The following is a 19,967-nucleotide window of genomic DNA, read 5'->3' on the forward strand; positions in this document are numbered from 1 at the left end:
AATAATGATAATAAATATTATTATTGAAAAATACTAACTCAATTTAATAAAAATTCTTAAAAATTACTTTAAAAGTTATAATAAGACAAAAAAATATATTGCGAGTTTTTTTGAGTTTTTTTAAGAACAAATTTTTTATGATTTAAAATCGAAATATTTGATTTTAAATTACAACTGTTGATTTTGACTTTAAAAAATAAAAAAACCGAAGCTGAACTTTAAATACATTATTTCAGTTACGATTTCAAAGTAAACCGTAGACTATAATTTAATATCGGTTCTGATTAAAATCCAACTGTGGTCATTCCTGTTGTTAGCCACAATTTGTTACTATCTCCAAGGGTGTGCTCTCCTACTTGGCCTATGGATCCCACGGCCGATGGCGCTAAAGCCTATGCAGGGCACAGTACATTGCTATCCTTGAGCAGAGCACAAAAACATATAATAATGAACTCCGTTTTTCTGCAACTTTGAATTGAATATTAAATATTAAAAAAATAGAAAATCTGGATCAGCTAACTGGAATTCAATCTTTCTAAAAAGTAAAAACCCATCAGACTGCTAAGTGGTAACAGGTCGCCATGGCAGCCGAGATTGAATCAATGTCAAAATCCGTCCAAAAATTGGCCATCGACGGCAAAGAATCGCTGGAAAAGTACATCCAAAAAGGAACTGACAGTGGAAAGTTGAATACTTCTGTTCCGTTGATAGAGGTTCCTATTGTTGATATTGGTCTTCTGAATTCTCCATTAGCCAGAACAGAGGAGCTTCACAAACTCAGATCAGCTCTTACCTCTTGGGGTTGCTTTCAGGTCCTTTATTATTCTTAAGTATCATTTATCTTAATTTGAGTATAATCACTGCAAATAGATTAAATTCTTAAGTGTAGATTGTGATTTTATCAGTAGATTTTTTTTGTTAGTAAACTATATAAGTAGATTGTATTTCATAAATATAATTACCTGTATGTGTGCAGGTAATAAATCATGGAATGACAAGTTCATTCTTGGAAGAAATGCGTCAAGTTGCCAAGCAGTATTTCTCACTACCAATGGAAGAGAAGCAGAAATACTCCCAAAAAACTGGCAGCATGGAAGGGTATGGAAATGATATGGTTCTTTTAGAACATCAAATACTTGATTGGACTGATCGTTTATATCTTACACTAAACCCAGAAGACCAGCGACAGCTCAGATTTTGGCCTGAAAATCCTCAAACTTTTAGGTAATTATCTTTTCAATCTTTTAGAGCATGTGCAGGGAAGCTTTCAAACTTTAATTAATTATTAACTCTGCAAAAATTGAGATGTGCAGGGAAATGCTTGATGAATTTGCCAAGAAATCACAGCAGATAAATGAAATTCTGATTAAAGAAATGGCAGGGTCATTAGGGTTGGATGAGAATTGCTTTTTGGATCAATACGGAGAACGACCACTCGTTACTGCAAGATTTAATTACTATCCTCCATGTCCAATGCCTGATAAAATTCTTGGGCTAAAACCACATGCTGATGGATCAGCACTCACCATTCTCTTGCAAGATAAAGAAGTGGAAGGTCTTCAGTTCTTGAAAGACAATCAATGGTTCAGAGTTCCCATCATTCCAGAAGCTCTTCTTGTTAATGTTGGCGATCAAGCTGAGGTAAATACTAAAATTTATTTGATATTTTTGTTTGACCTACTGCTGAAAAATATTCTATGAATCTATTTGATAATGTTGCTTGATTTGCCATTGACAAAAACATTCTGTTAGAAATATTAATCAGAAGTCATTAAGATTTGTTCTCGAATCGATTTTATACATATGTATGTATGTATCTTGGAGTTTAGAATTTTCAAGATCAAGTTATGCAGATTTTGAGTTCTTTCAAGTCTTGAAAATTCCAATAATAGTAATATTGGAATATTTGTGTAGATAATGAGCAATGGAATATTCAAGAGCCCTGTACACAGGGTGGTGACCAACACAGAAAGAGAGAGGATGAGTGTAGCTGTATTCTGCACCCCTGATTCAGAAAAAGAGATTAAACCAGCCGATGGGCTAATCGATGAAACAAGACCAAGATTATACAAGACAGTGAAGGATTATGTTAGTTTTTACTTTGAATACTACCAGCAAGGGAAGAGAACAATTGAAGCAGCAATAATCTAATTTTCTTTATATATTTACTTTTGGTTTCTGGTACTCTCAATTTCTTCGGGTTTCTATGAGTCAAAGACAACAGAAACTGATTTCTCTAGTATTTGTCAGAACACTAACAAGAACCGAAACAAAACAGAACATGATTACAGATCCTTGAGTAAAGAATTGTGTTAGAAATAAAAAAATGAACAAGAACCTGTACTCCAGACAAAAATGGAGCTCCTCTCTTCAACAAAATGGAGTTCCAGAAAAGCTAATCAAATAAATGGCACCTACAAAAATGAAAAGTGATGACCCTGGGACAACTTTGAAAACTGAACAAGAAGGAATTATGAAACGCCATTTTTATCTACAGCTAACTTCTTTTAAGTAAGGGTTCGTGACAATCTCCGACCCAAAAACACAATTCAGAGTTAAGGTCCAATTTATGAATCAAATTAGATTGATTTCATAATTATATGCTTGAAATCATACTGAATGTTTTTCTTCTTATTAAATTATTTTCCAAGTTCTTTGTAACAATAGAAATTGTAATCAATATTGAACTGCTTGTTCTGTAAATCATCATATAGCTAGGTTTCCTAATTCACTTATGAACAAAATTCAATCAAAGCATAATTAGTGAGAAACTAACCTCATAAAAGTTAAACCCACAGAAAAATCAGTTCAACGTCATAAGAAGAGGTGATTAAGGCTTTGATCAAACGCTGGAATTAGAAGAATGGCGGATAGCGGCACATATAGCTATTGTTGGGTTCTCCTGGTTAGGGGTAAGCATTCGGTTTAACCGAATTGGTTTTAGTACGAACCGATGCGTTTATATGGTAACCGCAGTCACCACAATGCTATCTCCAACAATATTACTCAAAAATATTTATATATTCTAAATTTAAATCAAAATTTAATATCATATCCTAGGTAGGCCACTCCACGTGTAATATCAATTATTTTTTGCATAATAATTTTAAAGGAAAGGATTTACCTACGTTAGGTGTATGGATTCAACTATATACTAAATCAATTAAAAATAGATTTTTGATTCAAATAAGAGTGATTTATCTCATAAAAAAAACAGTAATAAAACAATAATATTTTAAAAAAAAAAAAATCCTCCATCGATCAATCTGGGTGAATTCATATACTTGATGCACGTAAGTCTTTTTCAATTTTATTAATTAGTTAGAAGAATCATTTATTCTCTTAGAGGACAATCTAAAAATTACAAATCATCAAAATTTTAAAACCTTAGCATTATCATGATTGAAACCACCGCTACGTAGCCTTCATAATCGACATAACCCATATCCATATCAACAAAATGAATAATAATAATAATAAATTCTATAATATTGGAAATATTCAGTCTCCAACTAGCAAACATATTTAGCTAGCAGACAACATAGTTGTACATATTTGACTTAATTCATTACTGCAACTTTGTTACTGTGATACAAACTCTCCACCTAGCAAACATAGCTAACAACAAAGTAGTCACGCATATTTGATTTCTTTGTTCATTTTCCATTACTTCCAATAATTGCAATACTCCTACTACTATATAAACTACACCAAACGAGAGGGCTTCTTGCGCCTTTCACAAAACACTTGCCTTCTTCCTTCTTTGAATTGGTACTGAATATCTTGATCAGATCAACTTAAATTCTGTTCGTGTAACAACCCCATTACGCTGCTAAGTGCTAACAGGTCGACATGGCAGCAGAGATTGAGTCAATGTTTAAATCCACCCAAGAATTGGCCATCAGCGGTAAAATGCCACTGGAAAAATACATCCAAAAAGGAAGTGATAATGGAAACTTAAATGCTTCTGTTCCGATGATAGAGGTTCCTATTATTGATATTGGTCTTCTCCAATCTCCATTAACCAGAACAGAGGAGCTTCACAAACTCAGATCAGCTCTTAGCTCTTGGGGTTTCCTTCAGGTTTTCTGTTATTATTATTTTTCGTGTTATTAAATATGGATTATCTTAATTTGAGCAGATTCACTATATATTAGATTGTATTTCATCCATGCATGAATAAATATATAATTACTTGTACTTTTGCAGGTAATAAATCATGGAATGACAAGTTCATTCTTGGAGAAAATGAGTCAAGTTGCCAAGCAATTTTTCTCGCTACCGGTGGAAGAGAAGCAGAAATACTACAGAGAAACTGGCAGCCATGAAGGATATGGAAATGATATGGCTCCTTCAGAACAGAAAACACTTGATTGGACTGATCGTTTATATCTTACACTAAGCCCAGAAGACCAGCGACAGCTCAGATTTTGGCCGGAAAATCCTCCAGCTTTTAGGTAATTATCTTTCAAAACTTTGAGAGGATAGCTTTAATATAAGCCATGAAAACAGCCTTTCAACAAAAGTAGAAGAAGGCTGCATGCATCAACCCTTTCCACAACCCACAAATGTAGGACGCTTCGTGCATCGGGTCACCCTATGTTTTCAAACTTTTAACTCTGCAAAAATTGACTGTCATGGCTAAATTCAAAAACAAAAATTCTGCAGGGAAATGCTAGATGAATTTGCCAGGAATTCACAGCAGCTAAATGAAATTCTGCTTAAAGAAATGGCAAGGTCATTAGGGTTGGATGAGAATTGCTTTTTGGATCAATATGGAGAACGACCACTCGTCACTGGAAAATTTAACTATTATCCTCCATGTCCAATGCCTGATAAAATTCTTGGGGTAAGACCACACGCTGATGGATCAGTACTCACCATTCTCTTGCAAGACAAAGAAGTGGAAGGTCTTCAGTTCTTGAAAGACAATCAATGGTTTAGGGTTCCTATCATTCCTGATGCTCTTTTTGTTAATGCTGGCGATCAAGCTGAGGTAAATGCTAAAATATATTTGTTATTTTTGTTCAAGCTACTGCTGAGAAATATGCTATAGATCTATTTGATATTGTTCCTTGAATATCAGTTGAAAAATACATTCTGTTTAAAATATTAATTAGAAATTACTAAAATTTTATATATAATATATATTATATGTGTAGATAATGAGCAATGGAATTTTCAAGAGCGGAGTACACAGGGTGGTGACGAACACAGAAAGGGAGAGGATTAGTATAGCTATATTCTGCATTCCAGATTCAGAGAAAGAGATCAAACCAGCTGATGGGCTAATCGATGAAACCAGGCCAAGATTATATAAAACAGTGAAAGGGTATGTTGGTCTTTTCTCTGAATACTACCTGCAAGGGAAGAGAACAATTGAAGGAGCATTAATCTAATTTCCTTTATATGTACTTTTGGTTTCTTGTACATATTTCTCTGGTTTGTCTGGTTTGAGAAATAAAGTATTTGTCTGTTTTGAGAAATAAAAAATGTCTCTGGTTTGTCTAGTTTCTCAAGCATGTGAAATGTAACGACGTCGCATAGAAAAAGTTAACCTCGTAATAGTAAATGCATGTAGTTCTTTTACTGTGTAAGCCACAATATTTTTTTTTTTTTTTTTTTTTTGGCTTATTTAACCTCTTATTAATCCACAATTAGTAAACCAGATGTGAATTGAAATCGGATTGGAATGGGTTTGATTTTTAATGGAATCAGAACTACCTAAATGTTTTGATTTTGAATCAGAAATTAAATTAGAAGAATCAGATTGATTTCAATTTCCTGAGCTTTTTAGCCGGAAAAGAAAGAATAAAAATTAATTTGGATTATAAGAAAAAGTTAGATGCAAAATTTAATAGATTTCATTTAGCTCTAAATAAATAATTTTTATATTTTATATTGAGAATATTTCAAAAAGTAAAGTTTTTAAGTAGCGGATTAAGGTTTTATGATACAGTCTTCCCGTTGTATTCATAATTTGACGGACAACAATTAATATTTAACGTCTTATTTGACAACTTTAAACCAGTTTTGTCCAAAACTTTATCTCTAGTCTTTAATTATTATTACTTTTTATAATCATTAAACAATTAATTAAACAGTTATTTACACGAAAGCTTCTGGTATAAACAATTAATTAAGGTATCAAGATTCAGATAAGGTAAGTTTCCTGCTTTTCAATGTTCCCATTTTCCACAGACCGCACAAATAAAAAGAAAAGACAAACAAAAGTATCTTGAATTTCTTGATCGGGATCATGGCAGCTGACAACATCGATTCCATGTCAAAGTCCGTCCAAGAACTGGCCATCGACGGCAAAGAGCCGCTGGAAAAGTACATCCAAAAAGGAAGTGACAGTGGAAATTTAAGTACTTCCGTTCCGTTGATAGAGGTTCCTATTATTGATGTTGGTCTTCTCCAATCTCCATTAACCAAAACAGAGGAGCTTCACAAACTCAGATCAGCTCTTAGCTCCTGGGGTTGTTTTCAGGTCTTCTACTATTATTAAGTGTTGATTGTGATTTTATTAGTAGACAGCTGCATATGGATTAATTTGTTTCCTATAACATGCTAAAGTTCGAACCTTGCATAAGTATTTTTTAATAACCTTTCAATCATCTTGCTCCATTCGTATTTGGACGATCTTTCTTTTACTTCTAAATTCTAGCTCCGCCCCAGGTTTCACTGCAAATAGATTGTATTGTATATATGAATAAATAAATACAATTACCTGAAACGTTGCAGGTAATAAATCATGGAATGACAAATTCATTCTTGGCAGAAATGCGTCAAGTTGCCAAGCAGTTTTTCTCACTACCAATGGAAGATAAGCAGAAATACTCCAGAGAAACTAGCAGCGGTGAAGGGTATGGAAATGATACTGTTCATTTAGAACATCGAATACTCGATTGGATTGATCGTTTATATCTTACGGTAAACCCAGAAGACCGGCGACAGCTCAGGTTTTGGCCTGAAAATCCTCAAACTTTTAGGTAATTATCTTTTCAAACTGTAACGGGTAGCTTTAAAAGTTGCTCCATTTCAGACCTGGAGGTCATGGATTGCAGCCATGAGAAATATGGAATGTTTTGTGTACTGGATCACCCTATTCTACCAATCTTCCTCAAGTTTGAGATGCTTTATGCACTGAGTCACCCTATCCCTTCAAACTTTTAGTTAATCATTAACTCTGCAAAATTTGACAGCCATGGCTAAATGTAAAAGAACAATCTGCAGGGAAATGCTAGATGAATTTGCCAAGAAGTCGCAGCGAATACAAGAAATTTTGCTTAAAGAAATGGCAAGGTCATTAGGATTGGATGACAATTGCTTTTTGGATCAACATGGAGAACGACCAATCGTTACTGCACAATTTAACTATTATCCTCCATGTCCAATGCCTGGTAAAACCCTTGGGCTAAGACCACATACTGATGGATCAGTTCTCACCATTCTCTTGCAAGACAAAGAGGTGGAAGGTCTTCAGTTCTTGAAAGACAATCAATGGTTTAGGGTTCCTATCATTCCAGAAGCTCTTCTTGTTAATGTTGGCGATCAAGCTGAGGTAAATACTAAAATTTTTTTTGGTATTTTTGTTTGAGCTGTTGCTGAGAAATATCATCTATTTGCTATTGTTACTTGAATTGCAGTTGATGAAAACCCTGTTAAAATATAACTAGACGTCATTAATATTTTTATTGAATTGATTATATATATGTACGTATATTGGAGTCCAGAGTTTTCAAGATCAAGTTATGCAGATTTTGCGTTTCAAGTCTTGGATATTCCAAGAATAGTAATATTGGATTATTTGCGTAGATAATGAGCAATGGAATATTCAAGAGCCCTGTACACAGGGTGGTGACCAGCAGAGAAAGGGAGAGGATTAGTATAGCTGTATTCTGCATTCCAGATTCAGACAAAGAGATCAAACCAGCTGATGGGCTAATCGATGAAACAAGGCCAAGATTATACAAGACAGTGAAAGGCTATGCTAGTTTTTATACTGAATACTATCAGCAAGGGAAGCGACCAATTGAAGCAGCATTAATCTAATTTCCTTTATGCATACTTCTGGTTTCTTGTACTTAAAATTTCTAGTGGTTTCTGTAAGTGAAAGACAACAGAAAATGATTTCTCAAGTATTTGTCTGAACACTAGCAAGAACCTGAACAAAGCAGAACATCATTTCAAGTAAAGAATTAAGCTAAATCTAAGAAAAAATTATTACGAAAATAAAAAATGATAGAAAAAGATTATTTCGTTCAAGCAATAAAGGAAAGGTTAAAATATATAGAATTTATCATTAAATTAGTAACTCAATGATCAAGTATTTATCTTGCAGTACTGCAGGCTAAATATTCAAACCATAAAAAGAATTTCTGATATATAATATACCACAGAGTTACAGCTGATAACTGAAGTAGTCTTCAAGGCCAAGGCAAGGTCATTAACCTTGAAGAAAACTGCTTTTTGAATAAAGATGGAGCAAAAGCACCAATATGGGCAAAGATTCAACTTCTGTTCATGTTCACAGTCTAGTTCTTGGCCTCAAACCACATTCTGATGGAAATGCAAGCACTTCAAGAAAAAAATGCGGAAGGTCTTCAAATTCCAGAATGATGATCCATGGGTGCAGAGTTCCTGTCATTCCTGAAGCAATTCCCATTAACATCGCGGAACAGGGAGCCTCCTGCACTGGAGACACCGTTAGCGTATGAAAATTCAAAACAAAAAGAAATGGCAGTTAATACTCAATAAAACATGTATAGTATCATACAACTTAATTTCTTTCTATGCATTTCAATTTGCATTGGAAAATAGTTTACAGTTTCTATAAAGTGGTTCACACCCTAAACCTAACCATTACTGTATATGATATCAAAGATAATGAGCAATGGATTGTTCAAGAGTCCAATACAGAGAGCGGTTATACACTCGGAAAGGAGAGGTTTTCTCTGGCAGTGTTCTGTTCCCCAGATCCAGGTAACAACACCAAACCAGTAGCTGGTATTATCAATACAGACAAGGTCAAGACCATTCAAGAAAGTGAAAAAACATGTTGGTGATTACTATCAACCTATCAGCAAGGGAAAAGATCAATTGAAGCACTGAAAATTTAATTTACTAAGCCAGAGAACATGGATAAATTCCAGGATTAAAATATTTCAACATCAATTATGTCAATAAGGAACAAACAGCTATCTTGGGTTCTATTATATTTATGCATACATTCATACTCAAAAAATCAGCATACTTTTATGCAAATATCAGTTCCAAATCTCTGCACCTAAAGACGGTCGAGGATGTAACAAAATGAAACCTCATTAATCCTGATAGTCCTGGAAAAGTTGATCCAACAACCTGGCAAAAGTAAAGGTAACCATGGGAAAGTGTTTCATCATACCTTCTCTGCAGTTCTACAAAAAAGCATATTCCCTCTTCAAGACCAACTTAATCACCCGCCTCTGTATCTGTCAAACAAGCCACACACACGTGTGCATGAGAGAGAGAGAGAGAGAGAGATGAAGCGTTGCTATGGCTTATCATAGCTATTGTCAAAAAGGTAGTCGAAAAAGAATCTTCACTTCAATAGCCGATCAATCATGGGACCATTCTGCTTAAGAACCTTACAAATCAACAAAGGCACAACGAAAAATTTCTATTGGTGGTGAATGTTACAAATTTGAACACTAAAAGTTGGAAGCGAGATGTACTCCAGACAAAAATGGAGCTCCTTTCATCCACAAAATGGAGTTCAGAAAAGCTAACCAAATAAATGATATAAGGACCAACTACAAGAAGAAATATGATCACCCTTGAACAACTCTGAAAACTGAACAAGAAGCAATGATCAAAACTGGTGAGTGAAATTAACATTATGTAAATCAATGGCTAGAATTGAATGTTCCTCGCTTGACCCTGAATTAGAAATAATTGCTTCAACTTCGTCAAGTCTTTCAAGAGCATTAATCCAGGTCCATGTCTTTTCATCAGCAATAGGTGCCTTCAACAAGTTTGAGAATTTTTTACACATGGCTACAGGCACGTGCACAATGTTTTGAGCACTGCCAATGTTGTCTTTTCTTTTCTTCCCTGCTGATTCTATTTAGCTAGATTCACTTTGTTTCCAAAAAACGACAACAAATTCCAAGGTGTATCTTTCAGAACATCTTGTCAATATATCACTTTAATAATTAGTATTTGACAACACCTATATGATAAATAATACAAGAAAAAAAAAAAAAAAAAACATTGTAATTGCACTTGTAACACAGTAATCTATTACAAGCCACCAAACAGCCTTTACAAAATACAAACGTATCCATATGGAGGCAAGTTTATGAGGAAACTGAGTATCATCTGGGTGATTAATTAAAAGAAAAATAATTATTAAGTCTCTCAGTTTTACCACAATTATCTAAATAGTCCTTAATATTTAATATAATATTTTACTCATCCTGAAGTTAACCCTCTAATCGAAACGTCCTTCTGTCCTGTTTTGGGTCATTTTGCCGTTAAGGTGAGGGAAAAAAAACGAAACCAACCCTAACAGTGACGTGCACATCTTCTAGAATGCTAAGGAGGGAAAACGAAAGTCAGTCTCATTCTCCAAACAAAAAACAATAGTGAGAATCGCTCTCACTTTCTGGAAACTATAATGCATAGTTGATGGATTAATCTTTGTGATTTCGCTACTTCGAAGTGCTTTCTTGAACTGGTTGAGCATTTGGAGTGGGGAAGATAGGAATCGACGCGTCGCTAGAAGAGGTAAAAGAACAACTGATGCTGTGCTTGAGCGATGATGCATGTTGATTTGTGATATTTGATGAATATTACACTTTCATTATCAGAGAACCAAGCAATTTGTCAATAGAGGAGGTAAAAGAACAACTGTTGCTGCTGGGAGAGGAGCTGGATTTGGTGGATCCACACCTAGAGGACCTGCTGCTTCTGCAGCTTGAAGAGTTGTCGCTGCTCCTGTTAGAAGATTTGCAAGTTCTGCTGCTATTGGGATTGGATCTATAGATGTTTCTAGGCTTGGCACTCTAGATGCTGCTGTTGGGAGAGGCTGTTATTGATTTAGTTGTGCAGATGGTTTTTTGTGAATCTGCAGATTTTGTTGTTTTCGAAGATACAGTAGGTTGTTTTGTGAATCGGCAAACTCTTCTGTTTTTTGAAGATGCTGTGGACTTGTGTGGCCTTTGCCTTTTTTTGTTCACTTGAAGACATGCAGATGGCTGAAGATATGAAGATATAGTGAAGTAGGGAATAGGGTATTTTTTGATTTTCTGTAAAGCACATGCATAGGTAATCTTTTTCAAGTTGTGTCTGTCTTCTTGTTGGCAGTAAATGTGTTACAGGAAACACTCAAGAATAAGTAGACCAAAGCAATCTTGAGTTCTTTTTGTAATGCCAAAACATTAAACAACTGTTGAATATTGTTTTTTGTCCCTATAAAATATTTGATCAATGACAATGCAATGATTTTGCTGGTTGCCTCCTCTCCACAGCGTGTTTTGGGTGATAAGAAGATCTTTGCCTATTTAGATTTTCTTTCTTCTTTAATAAACACGTAGTTCTGTAAGAGAAGGGTAAGAATTGTCATTTAAAAAATATTATCTCGCCTCTCTCTTTATTTTTCCTCACTTTAACGGCAAAATAACCCAAAACAGGATGGAAGTTAACCTCAGAATAAGTAAAATATTATATTAAATATTAGAGACTATTTAGATAATTATGATAAATATAAGAGAATTAATAATTATTTTCCCTTAATTAAAAGAGAAAAGGCTAGGAAAATGACATGTCGGTTAGTTTGGTTTTTGTTTCTCTAATGTAAAAGAAAAATATATTTTTAAAGCATACTCATTTTTGTTATTTAGTTTCCTAAAACAGCAAAACAAGTTGCCACAACAAAAGAAAACCATAAATAGTGGTTTTCCTTTGTTTTATCACCCATTTTCCACGGTATAAACTTTCAGCTCAGAAAAATAGAAATGGAAAACCTGAAACAGAAATTATACCAAACAGGCCCTCTAAGATTTTGAGGTTTTTAATGTGGTAACGATGAAGAAAAGATCCAGACTAAGTTTAGGAAAAAGAGAAGGAGGGAATCCCACCAAAATGAAAGATTGTGAAACCGTCCTCAGTATAATAAACAGAAAACATTAAGTAAATCTACATCAGCTGCAATTACCATAGACACTCTCTTTCACCAAAATAACTTCTTTATTGCTATATCATTGACAACTGTGAGACTGATTTTCTAGATGGTAGCAAAAGGCATAGGTGGACAATTTACCAATTCTGTGAGGCATAAATCTTAAATTATTTAAATATTAAGAATTTCCAAAGAGGATGCTGGTGCAGCATCATTTTGAGGTAATTCTGACGCCAGCGCTTCGACCGTCAATACTTGAGACTTCTCCGAATTCTCAAACAGTTGCTTCCGAAGAACACCATGCAACTGCCCAAAGAGCTGCTTCTTCAAAGATTCAAAAGCCAAATCCAATCTCTCTAGCTGCTCCATTGCATTTGCATTATACATGAACAATCCATAGTACAGATCAAAGCTATCCCCCACAGCATTCTCCACCAAATTTAACAAAGTTTCATAGCCTTTTGTGTTAATTGGAGTTGAGCCCAGCTCCAACCTTTCCAGAACCCTTCCCATAGTATGTGTAATGAACTGTGACCCAGCTGCATGCCAATCATGTTCTGCACAGGACATCTCCACCATTCTGCATCCTTCACGACCAAAAATGTCAAGAAACTGATTACATCGTGCTACTCTTGTCACATCACTTCCTAACCTGACGCTATCAAAAACAAAGGCAAGATTTTTCCAACCATTTTTACCACTCTCTGGACCAAACATAGGATGTGTACAAAGAATATCAAAATCTGATGGCAAATGTTGAAGAAACAAATTCCTCGGAAACTCCTTCACTGGGAGTACATCAACAAAGATGGTGCTCCTCTTCAATCTCCAAACTGGCAAAGACTTGAGAACATTTTCAGTTGAAAGAATAGAAGTAAAAAGAAGAATTATTTCTGGATGCTCTTCACAGAGGTCATCTGCATCAGAGAAGTAAGAAACCCCAAGTTTCTGAGCCACATCAGAATAGTCAGAACGAGAATAGGCTAGAACTGTGTGGCCTTGCCGAACAAATGTTTTTGGAAGGAACTGACCAAAATTGCCAAAACCAACAATTCCAATCTTGAGCTTCGAGTTGTCATCAATGCAATTGGTGATCTGTCCCTTGTACACTTATGGTTGAGCAGCACCTTCAGATCTGAGGTTCCAAGTAATTTGGCAAATAAATAATTAATTAGGATCACACAGCATATTGTATTCTCAATCCCCAAAAACACGCATTATGTAGTATGCACAAGTATTGATCCAAAATTCCAGCGTCCAAACAGCAATAAAATTATGGACCAATGCGATCTACAATTTTCTCTGCCTACAGCAGTAACCTAAGCATGTTTTTCAATCCCCTTCCCCCCCTAAAAAAAAAAAAAAAAAAAAAAAAAAAAAAAAAAAAATGGTAACATTTTTATCCAAGGTAGTGCAACATTAAGATTAAATCTCAGTAGAATCATAGACTCAAGATGCAAATTAGTGAGGTAAAAGACACAAACAAATCTTTCCTCAACCCTTTTTTTACTAATGTCATTTTACTCCATTATACTAGTGAGTATTTTCTGAGGACATACTCGTTCCCTACCATTTCAAGCCATTTTCCCAATTCAATAATCTTGATCATCCAAGCTAAATCCTATCTTTTACATTTTTAATCAAAAACTAATTTAGTTTGTGAAACAGGCAATAATAATAATTCACAGTCTCATTGTAGTTTCTTTTCTTTTACTTGAACTAGATATGGGAACTTCTCTTAAAAGATAAAATAGGAAACTATAACTTAAACAAAGATTCACCAAATAAAAACAATAAAGTAGGTAAGATACCGCCCACATTACTCATTAAAATATCAATCAAATTGCTTTAATACTTACCTTTCAGCTTTTGCAGCAGACGTCAATGCAGTACCATTTCCACGCCCATTCACATAATTCAGTTGCACAACGTGCCCTCTCTCTCCATTCCCAAACAACTGTTTCCTAACAGCCTCATGCAACCTTCCAAAAAGCTGTTTTTTCAAAGACTCAAAAGCCAAATCCAATCTCTCCAACATCTCAAGAGCATTCTTATTATACATAAACAACCCGTAGTAAAGATCAAAACTATCCCCTGCTGTATTCTCAACCAAATCCAACAAACTCTCATACCCTTTTGTATTGATTGGCGTAGACTCCAATTTCAACATCTTCAACACTCTCCCAACAGTATGTGTAATAAACTGTGTGTTAAAACAAACTACAGTGGAGAATTTACAGATTAAATCTTATGAGATTGATAGAGAATTCCAGCATATATTTCATTGAAGAATACTGCAGAATTTATACAAGAATGGAAATAACAAACTTCCTATTTAGAAGCCACTCATAAGGTGGATAAAAACTGAATAAAAAATCTGCAACTAAGAGCTAAAAAACAGCCACTAACTTAAGCCACTAACTCCACCATTTGATGCTGTAAAAAAAAAGAAATAACAGAAAAATATTAACAGTATGCTGGAACTGAAATGCCAGAAATCTAACACTCCTCCATGGCATTTCGGTGACAAACACCAATTCTTTGTCTCAAGTCTTCAAATCTCTCCTTAGGAATGGCCTTGGTAAAAATGTCTGCAAGCTGATTTTCAGATGAGCAATGTACAAGTAGCACTTCGTTAGATTGTTGAACTTCTCTGATAAAATGAAACTTAATTTTGATATGCTTCGTTCGACCATGAAACACTGGGTTTTTGGAGATTGAAACTGCTGAAATATTATCACACATGATCTTTGTAGCTTCTGTCTGCTCACACTGCAAATCTTTTAGCATCTTCCTTAGCCAAATAGCCTGGTTTACAGCAGAGGCAGCAGCAATGTACTCTGCTTCTGCTGTTGATTGAGCTGTAGTTTCTTGTTTTTTTGAGCTCCAACTGAAAAAACTTGTGCCCAATGAAAATAAGTATCCAGAAGTGCTTCTTGAGTCTTCAATACAGCCACCCCAATCGCTGTCACAGTAACCAACCAACTTCAAATTCTCCCCTGCAACTGCTGCAAAGAACATCCCAAATGTGCTGGTTCCTTTTATATACCTTAACACCCTTTTGGCAGCTGTAAAGTGGGTTTCCCTAGGTGAATGCATGAACCTAGAGAGCAAACTTATAGCAAATAGAATGTCAGGTCTGCTAGCTGTAAGGTACAGAAGACTACCAATTAAACTTCTATAGAGGCTTGCATCTACTTTTTCAGCATTTTCATCCTTGCTTAGCTTTAAACCAGTAGAAATTGGAGTGCTTACAGGTTTGCAATCTTGCATTTTAAACCTGTATAAAATATCAGAAATGTATTTCTGCTGACTTATAAAAAAACCATCATTAGTTTGCAGCACCTCCATCCCAAGAAAGTATTTCATGATTCCAAGATCAGTCATCTCAAAGACTTTCTCCATTTCATTCTTGAACTTTTGAATGAGTTCAAGTTTGCTACCTGTCACAAGCATGTCATCAACATAAATTGAAACAACTAAACACTCATCATCTGTATTTCTTACATACAAGGTAGCTTCACTTTGACTTCTGCTAAAGCCAAGTTGCATGAGATGATTGTCCATCCTTTCATACCAAGCTCTTGGAGCTTGTTTTAAGCCATACAAAGCTTTCTTTAGAAGATAAACTTGATCCTCTTTACCAGGAATTAAAAAACCATCAGGTTGCTCTACAAAAATCTCTTCATTGAGAAACCCATTCAGAAATGCTGATTTGACATCAAGTTGGTGAATTTGCCATGAATTGTGAGCAGCAAAAGCAAGAAGGAGTTTGATTGTGTCATACCTTGCTACTGGAGCAAAAGTTTCTTGGTAATCCACCCCATATTGCTGTGCATATCCCTTCACCACCAATCTGGCTTTACGCTTACAAACTGAACCATCAGAATTAAATTTGGTCTTAAAGACCCACTTTACACCAATCACCTTGCGATTTGCTGGCCTATCAACTAGCTGCCATGTCTCATTCTTGTTGATCATTTCTAATTCAGCTTGCATAGCTCTCCTCCATGCTTGAAATTCTTGTGCTTCATCGTAGCTTGTTGGTTCATTGACAACTAAGCTACACCTTTCATAAACGTCCTCTAAGGACTTTGTACCTCTCACCGGTAAGTCATCCACCAAATCATCTGCTACAAGTTGAGGTTGCTCTTTTGGAAAGAGATTAGCTTGAGTATCCTTTTGATTCTCCCAACACCAAACAGCAGCCTCATCAAACTTTACATCTCTGCTCAAAATTATTTTTTCAGTTTTCAAGCAGAAAATTCTGTACCCTTTACACGATGAACCATAGCCCATGAAAATGCCTTTTTCAGCCCTGTTGTCTAGCTTGCTTCTTTTTGATTCAGAGACTTGATAATAACATATACACCCAAAGATTCTGATATGATGTACTGTTGGCTTGTGGTCATACCAAGCTTCATAAGGAGTCTTGTCTTGCAAAGCTTTTGTGGGAAGTCTATTTAATAAATAGACAGATGTATTGACTGCCTCTGCCCAGAATTGGTTTGGCATGTGTTTCTCAATTAAAAGACACCTGGCCATCTCCATTACTGTCCTATTCTTCCTTTCAGACACCCCATTTTGTTGCGGAGTGTAAGGTACAGTCAATTGATGTTCAATGCCTGCACTTTTACAAAATTCAGCAAACTGGCGAGAAGTATATTCTCCACCATTGTCAGACCTTAAAGCTTTAATTTTAAGATTACATTGATTCTCTACTAAAGCTTTAAATTGTTTAAACACATCAAAGACTTCACTTTTGAGTTTAATGAAATAAACCCAACACATCCTGCTGCAGTCGTCAATAAATAGGAGAAAATAATTGTTACCACTCAAGGACTTGGTTGTCATCGGACCACACACATCAGTGTGGACGAGTTGAAGTTTTTGATTTGCTCTCCATGCCTGATTTGTTTGAAATGGTAGCTTCGATTGCTTCCCTTGCTGACAGATCTCACAAACTTGAGTATCATAGGAAATTTCAGGCATATCTTCCACCAGACCCTTCTTGTTCATTTCAGCAATTGTTCTTTGATTGAAATGTCCTAGCCTTTTATGCCATAAGTTTGTAATTGAATGTGAAGCACTTGTGTAAGCTTTCTCAGATGCTTTCTCCCAATTTACCACAAAACTTCTATTTTTCATGTTCACACTAAATAATTCAACTCCAGAAGGATCAAAAACAATGCATTTGTCATCCTTAAAAAGAAGTGAATAATTTTTTTCAAGCATTTGCCCAACACTTAGCAAATTTTGGCTAATTTCAGGTATGTACAAAACATCTGGAATGGTTTTGATACCTGATTTTGTTAAGACAGCCACTAATCCTCTTCCTTTGACTTCTAGGAATTCTCCATTTCCCACCTTTACTTTGGATTTGTAGGTATCATCAAGAGTCCTGAACATCTCTGCATCATTGCACAAGTGATGAGTGCAGCCACTGTCGATAAGCCATGCATCAGAGAAGTCATTCATTGAGAAGCAAGAAACTGCAAAAAGTTGCTCCTCATGTGCATTATTTTCGTCTGCCATTTGAGCTTGAGAAGGTTTTGAGCCTTTGTTTTTGGATTTGCAGACTTTGGAAACATGCCCAATCTGCTTACAACTGCCACATACAGCATCAGGTCTCCACCAGCAATATTTCTCAAGATGTGTTGTTTTTTTGCAGTGTTTGCAAGAAGGAAACAGTTTCTTTGACCCTTCACTGCAATTTCCACCATCGTGCTTGCCCTTATTTTTCTGGTTGGGATGATGTTTCCCCTTATAAGAGTTTTGCTTTTGCATAGAGAAAGCTCCTTCAGTGAATCTCTCCTGCCTCATATTCCTTCTTTGCTCTTGCGCTTGAAGTGCACTCATTAGTTCACCTAATGAAATCGTACTTAGGTCCTTGGACTCTTCAAGAGAAGAAATCTTGGATTCAAACCTCTCTGGAAGAGTCACAAGAACTTTCTCCACAATTCTTGTATCTGAGAAATCTTCACCAAGCAATCTTATGTTATTAACAATCAAAGAAATTCGATCGGCATACTTACTGATTGTTTCATCCTCCAACATGTTCAACGACTCAAATTCCCTTTTCAAGTTCAAAACTTGCATTTGACGTGTTCTATCACTGCCTTGGTATTCTTCCTTCAACCTGTCCCAAGCCTCCTTTGCAGTTTTGCAAGCCATAATTCGGTAGAACACAGAATCTGCTACTGAATTTTGAATAACTGACTTGGCTCTAGATTTCTTTGCTTTTTCTTCACTGTTGGATTTGATTTGTGCTAAGGTGGGGTTTGCTGGTAGAGAAGGAATTGGTTTATCCTCTGTTACAGATTCCCAGAGATCAAAGGCTTCCAAGAAAGCTTGCATCTTCACTGACCAAATGTGATAATTTTGACCAGTTAAGATGATAGGCGGGTTTAAAGATTGGCTGCTGGATGCCATTTGGAGTTTTGGATTAAAAAAACTTTGGTTGTAGTTTGGTCCCGTAAGATAAACTGCTCTGATACCACTGTTAAAACAAACTACAGTGGAGAATTTACAGATTAAATCTTATGAGATTGATAGAGAATTCCAGCATATATTTCATTGAAGAATACTGCAGAATTTATACAAGAATGGAAATAACAAACTTCCTATTTAGAAGCCACTCATAAGGTGGATAAAAACTGAATAAAAAATCTGCAACTAAGAGCTAAAAAACAGCTACTAACTTAAGCCACTAACTCCACCATTTGATGCTGTAAAAAAAAAGAAATAACAGAAAAATATTAACAGTATGCTGGAACTGAAATGCCAGAAATCTAACACTGTGATCCTGCTGCATGCTTATCTTGGTCTTGACAGCTCATTTCCAACATTTTACATCCCTCTCTAGAAAAAATATCAAGAAATCTTTTACACCTATCAATTCTTGATTTCTCTTTGCCAATTCTAACATTCTCATACACAAATTGGAGATCATCCCATCCAAGATTGGCACTTTGAGGACCAAACATGGGATGAGTACAAATAATATCAAAATCACTAGGTAAAACATCAAGCAATAGATTTTTAGCAAATTCTTTAACCGATAAAACATCAACAAATAATGTATTTCGTTTAAATCTATGTAGAGGTAAAGACTTGAGGACTTCTTCTGTAGAAATTATGGATGTACATAATAAGATAACATCAGGGTGTTGCTCACAAAAGTCATGTGGGTCAAGGAAGAATGAAACGCCAAGAGAATGAGCTTCAAGGGAGTGGTCTGTTCTTGAGTGAGCAAGGACTGTGTGTCCTTGAGAGACGAGAGTCTTGGCAAGGAATTGACCGTAGTTGCCAAATCCAATTATGGCTATTTTGAGGAGGTGGGAATTGGAGGATAGCATTTGGGTCGGGCATAATGAGTTCGGTTTGGGTGTTGCCGTAGCTGTAGCAGTGGCGGTGGGGGAGATGGATCGGATGCGGAGAGAAAGAAATGAATGGGTGGATGTGAGAAGCAGAGATTGCGGTGGTGACGGCTTGCGAGGATAGAATGCAGATAGAGAAGGGAAAGAGGGTTTTGGAGGTAGACGATGGAGAAAGGAAAGAGAGAGCATGATCGTCTCAAGAGAGAGAGGGAGGGACGAAATACAAAACGACGACTTTGGTCTTGAAATGACGACGAAAAGGTCAGAACTTGGTCTGACAAATTTTTCCTTGAATCTTTCTACAATGTGACGGAAGAGCAGTTGCCGTTCATGAACATGAAAGATTGCGTCACGTGGTTGGTAACGAATGTTGAGTTTGATTATGATAGTTGATGAGGAGTTGGACATTTAACCAGAAATTA

The 19,967-nt window shown here is 35.7% G+C and overlaps 3 protein-coding genes and 2 pseudogenes across 4 annotated transcripts; 3 read left to right on the plus strand and 2 right to left on the minus strand.

Moving 5' to 3' along the window:
• The first annotated feature begins 455 nt into the window (after nt 1–455).
• Nucleotides 456–2,182, plus strand: LOC149494097 (protein LATERAL BRANCHING OXIDOREDUCTASE 1-like). Its single transcript, XM_089724784.1, has 4 exons — nt 456–812; nt 977–1,224; nt 1,314–1,641; nt 1,915–2,182. The coding sequence occupies exons 1-4, from the start codon at nt 582–584 to the stop codon at nt 2,149–2,151; spliced, it is 1,044 nt and encodes a 347-aa protein (XP_089580910.1). The 5' UTR covers nt 456–581; the 3' UTR covers nt 2,152–2,182.
• A 1,563-nt stretch (nt 2,183–3,745) lies between these two features.
• On the plus strand, nt 3,746–5,510 carry LOC105641259 (protein LATERAL BRANCHING OXIDOREDUCTASE 1). The gene is made up of 4 exons (XM_089725136.1): nt 3,746–4,083; nt 4,210–4,457; nt 4,669–4,996; nt 5,163–5,510. Exons 1-4 carry the CDS (start codon nt 3,853–3,855, stop codon nt 5,397–5,399), a joined length of 1,044 nt encoding a protein of 347 aa, XP_089581262.1. The 5' UTR covers nt 3,746–3,852; the 3' UTR covers nt 5,400–5,510.
• Nucleotides 5,511–6,164: 654 nt separating this feature from the next.
• Nucleotides 6,165–8,159, plus strand: LOC149494098 (protein LATERAL BRANCHING OXIDOREDUCTASE 1-like). 2 transcript variants are annotated; one of them, XM_089724680.1, is made up of 4 exons: nt 6,165–6,493; nt 6,748–6,995; nt 7,240–7,567; nt 7,822–8,159. In XM_089724680.1, exons 1-4 carry the CDS (start codon nt 6,260–6,262, stop codon nt 8,056–8,058), a joined length of 1,047 nt encoding a protein of 348 aa, XP_089580806.1. In that variant the 5' UTR covers nt 6,165–6,259; the 3' UTR covers nt 8,059–8,159. The 2 variants fall into 2 exon arrangements, with proteins under 2 accessions (XP_089580806.1, XP_089580807.1); XM_089724681.1 differs by having other exon boundaries at nt 6,371–6,493; nt 6,785–6,995.
• Nucleotides 8,160–12,215: 4,056 nt separating this feature from the next.
• On the minus strand, nt 12,216–12,883 carry LOC149494099 (arogenate dehydrogenase 1, chloroplastic pseudogene; annotated as a pseudogene).
• Nucleotides 12,884–18,847: 5,964 nt separating this feature from the next.
• On the minus strand, nt 18,848–19,915 carry LOC149494100 (arogenate dehydrogenase 1, chloroplastic pseudogene; annotated as a pseudogene).
• Nucleotides 19,916–19,967: the final 52 nt, after the last annotated feature.

Source organism: Jatropha curcas, chromosome 8 (assembly GCF_041381405.1).
Source record: "Jatropha curcas cultivar XTBG-Jc1 chromosome 8, XTBG_Jcur_1.0, whole genome shotgun sequence".
NCBI classification, from domain to species: Eukaryota; Viridiplantae; Streptophyta; class Magnoliopsida; order Malpighiales; family Euphorbiaceae; genus Jatropha; species Jatropha curcas.

Bases quoted from the DNA above. Each gene is read 5' to 3' on its own strand.
- LOC105641259 (XM_089725136.1), top strand. From the start codon at position 3,853: ATGGCAGCAGAGATTGAGTCAATGTTTAAATCCACCCAAGAATTGGCC. The intron at 4,084-4,209 runs GTTTTCTGTTAT...GTACTTTTGCAG, and splicing joins GCTCTTGGGGTTTCCTTCAG to GTAATAAATCATGGAATGAC. The intron at 4,997-5,162 runs GTAAATGCTAAA...TTATATGTGTAG, and splicing joins ATGCTGGCGATCAAGCTGAG to ATAATGAGCAATGGAATTTT.
- LOC149494097 (XM_089724784.1), top strand. From the start codon at position 582: ATGGCAGCCGAGATTGAATCAATGTCAAAATCCGTCCAAAAATTGGCC. The intron at 813-976 runs GTCCTTTATTAT...GTATGTGTGCAG, and splicing joins CCTCTTGGGGTTGCTTTCAG to GTAATAAATCATGGAATGAC. The intron at 1,225-1,313 runs GTAATTATCTTT...TGAGATGTGCAG, and splicing joins GAAAATCCTCAAACTTTTAG to GGAAATGCTTGATGAATTTG.
- LOC149494098 (XM_089724680.1), top strand. From the start codon at position 6,260: ATGGCAGCTGACAACATCGATTCCATGTCAAAGTCCGTCCAAGAACTG. The intron at 6,494-6,747 runs GTCTTCTACTAT...GAAACGTTGCAG, and splicing joins GCTCCTGGGGTTGTTTTCAG to GTAATAAATCATGGAATGAC. The intron at 7,568-7,821 runs GTAAATACTAAA...TTATTTGCGTAG, and splicing joins ATGTTGGCGATCAAGCTGAG to ATAATGAGCAATGGAATATT.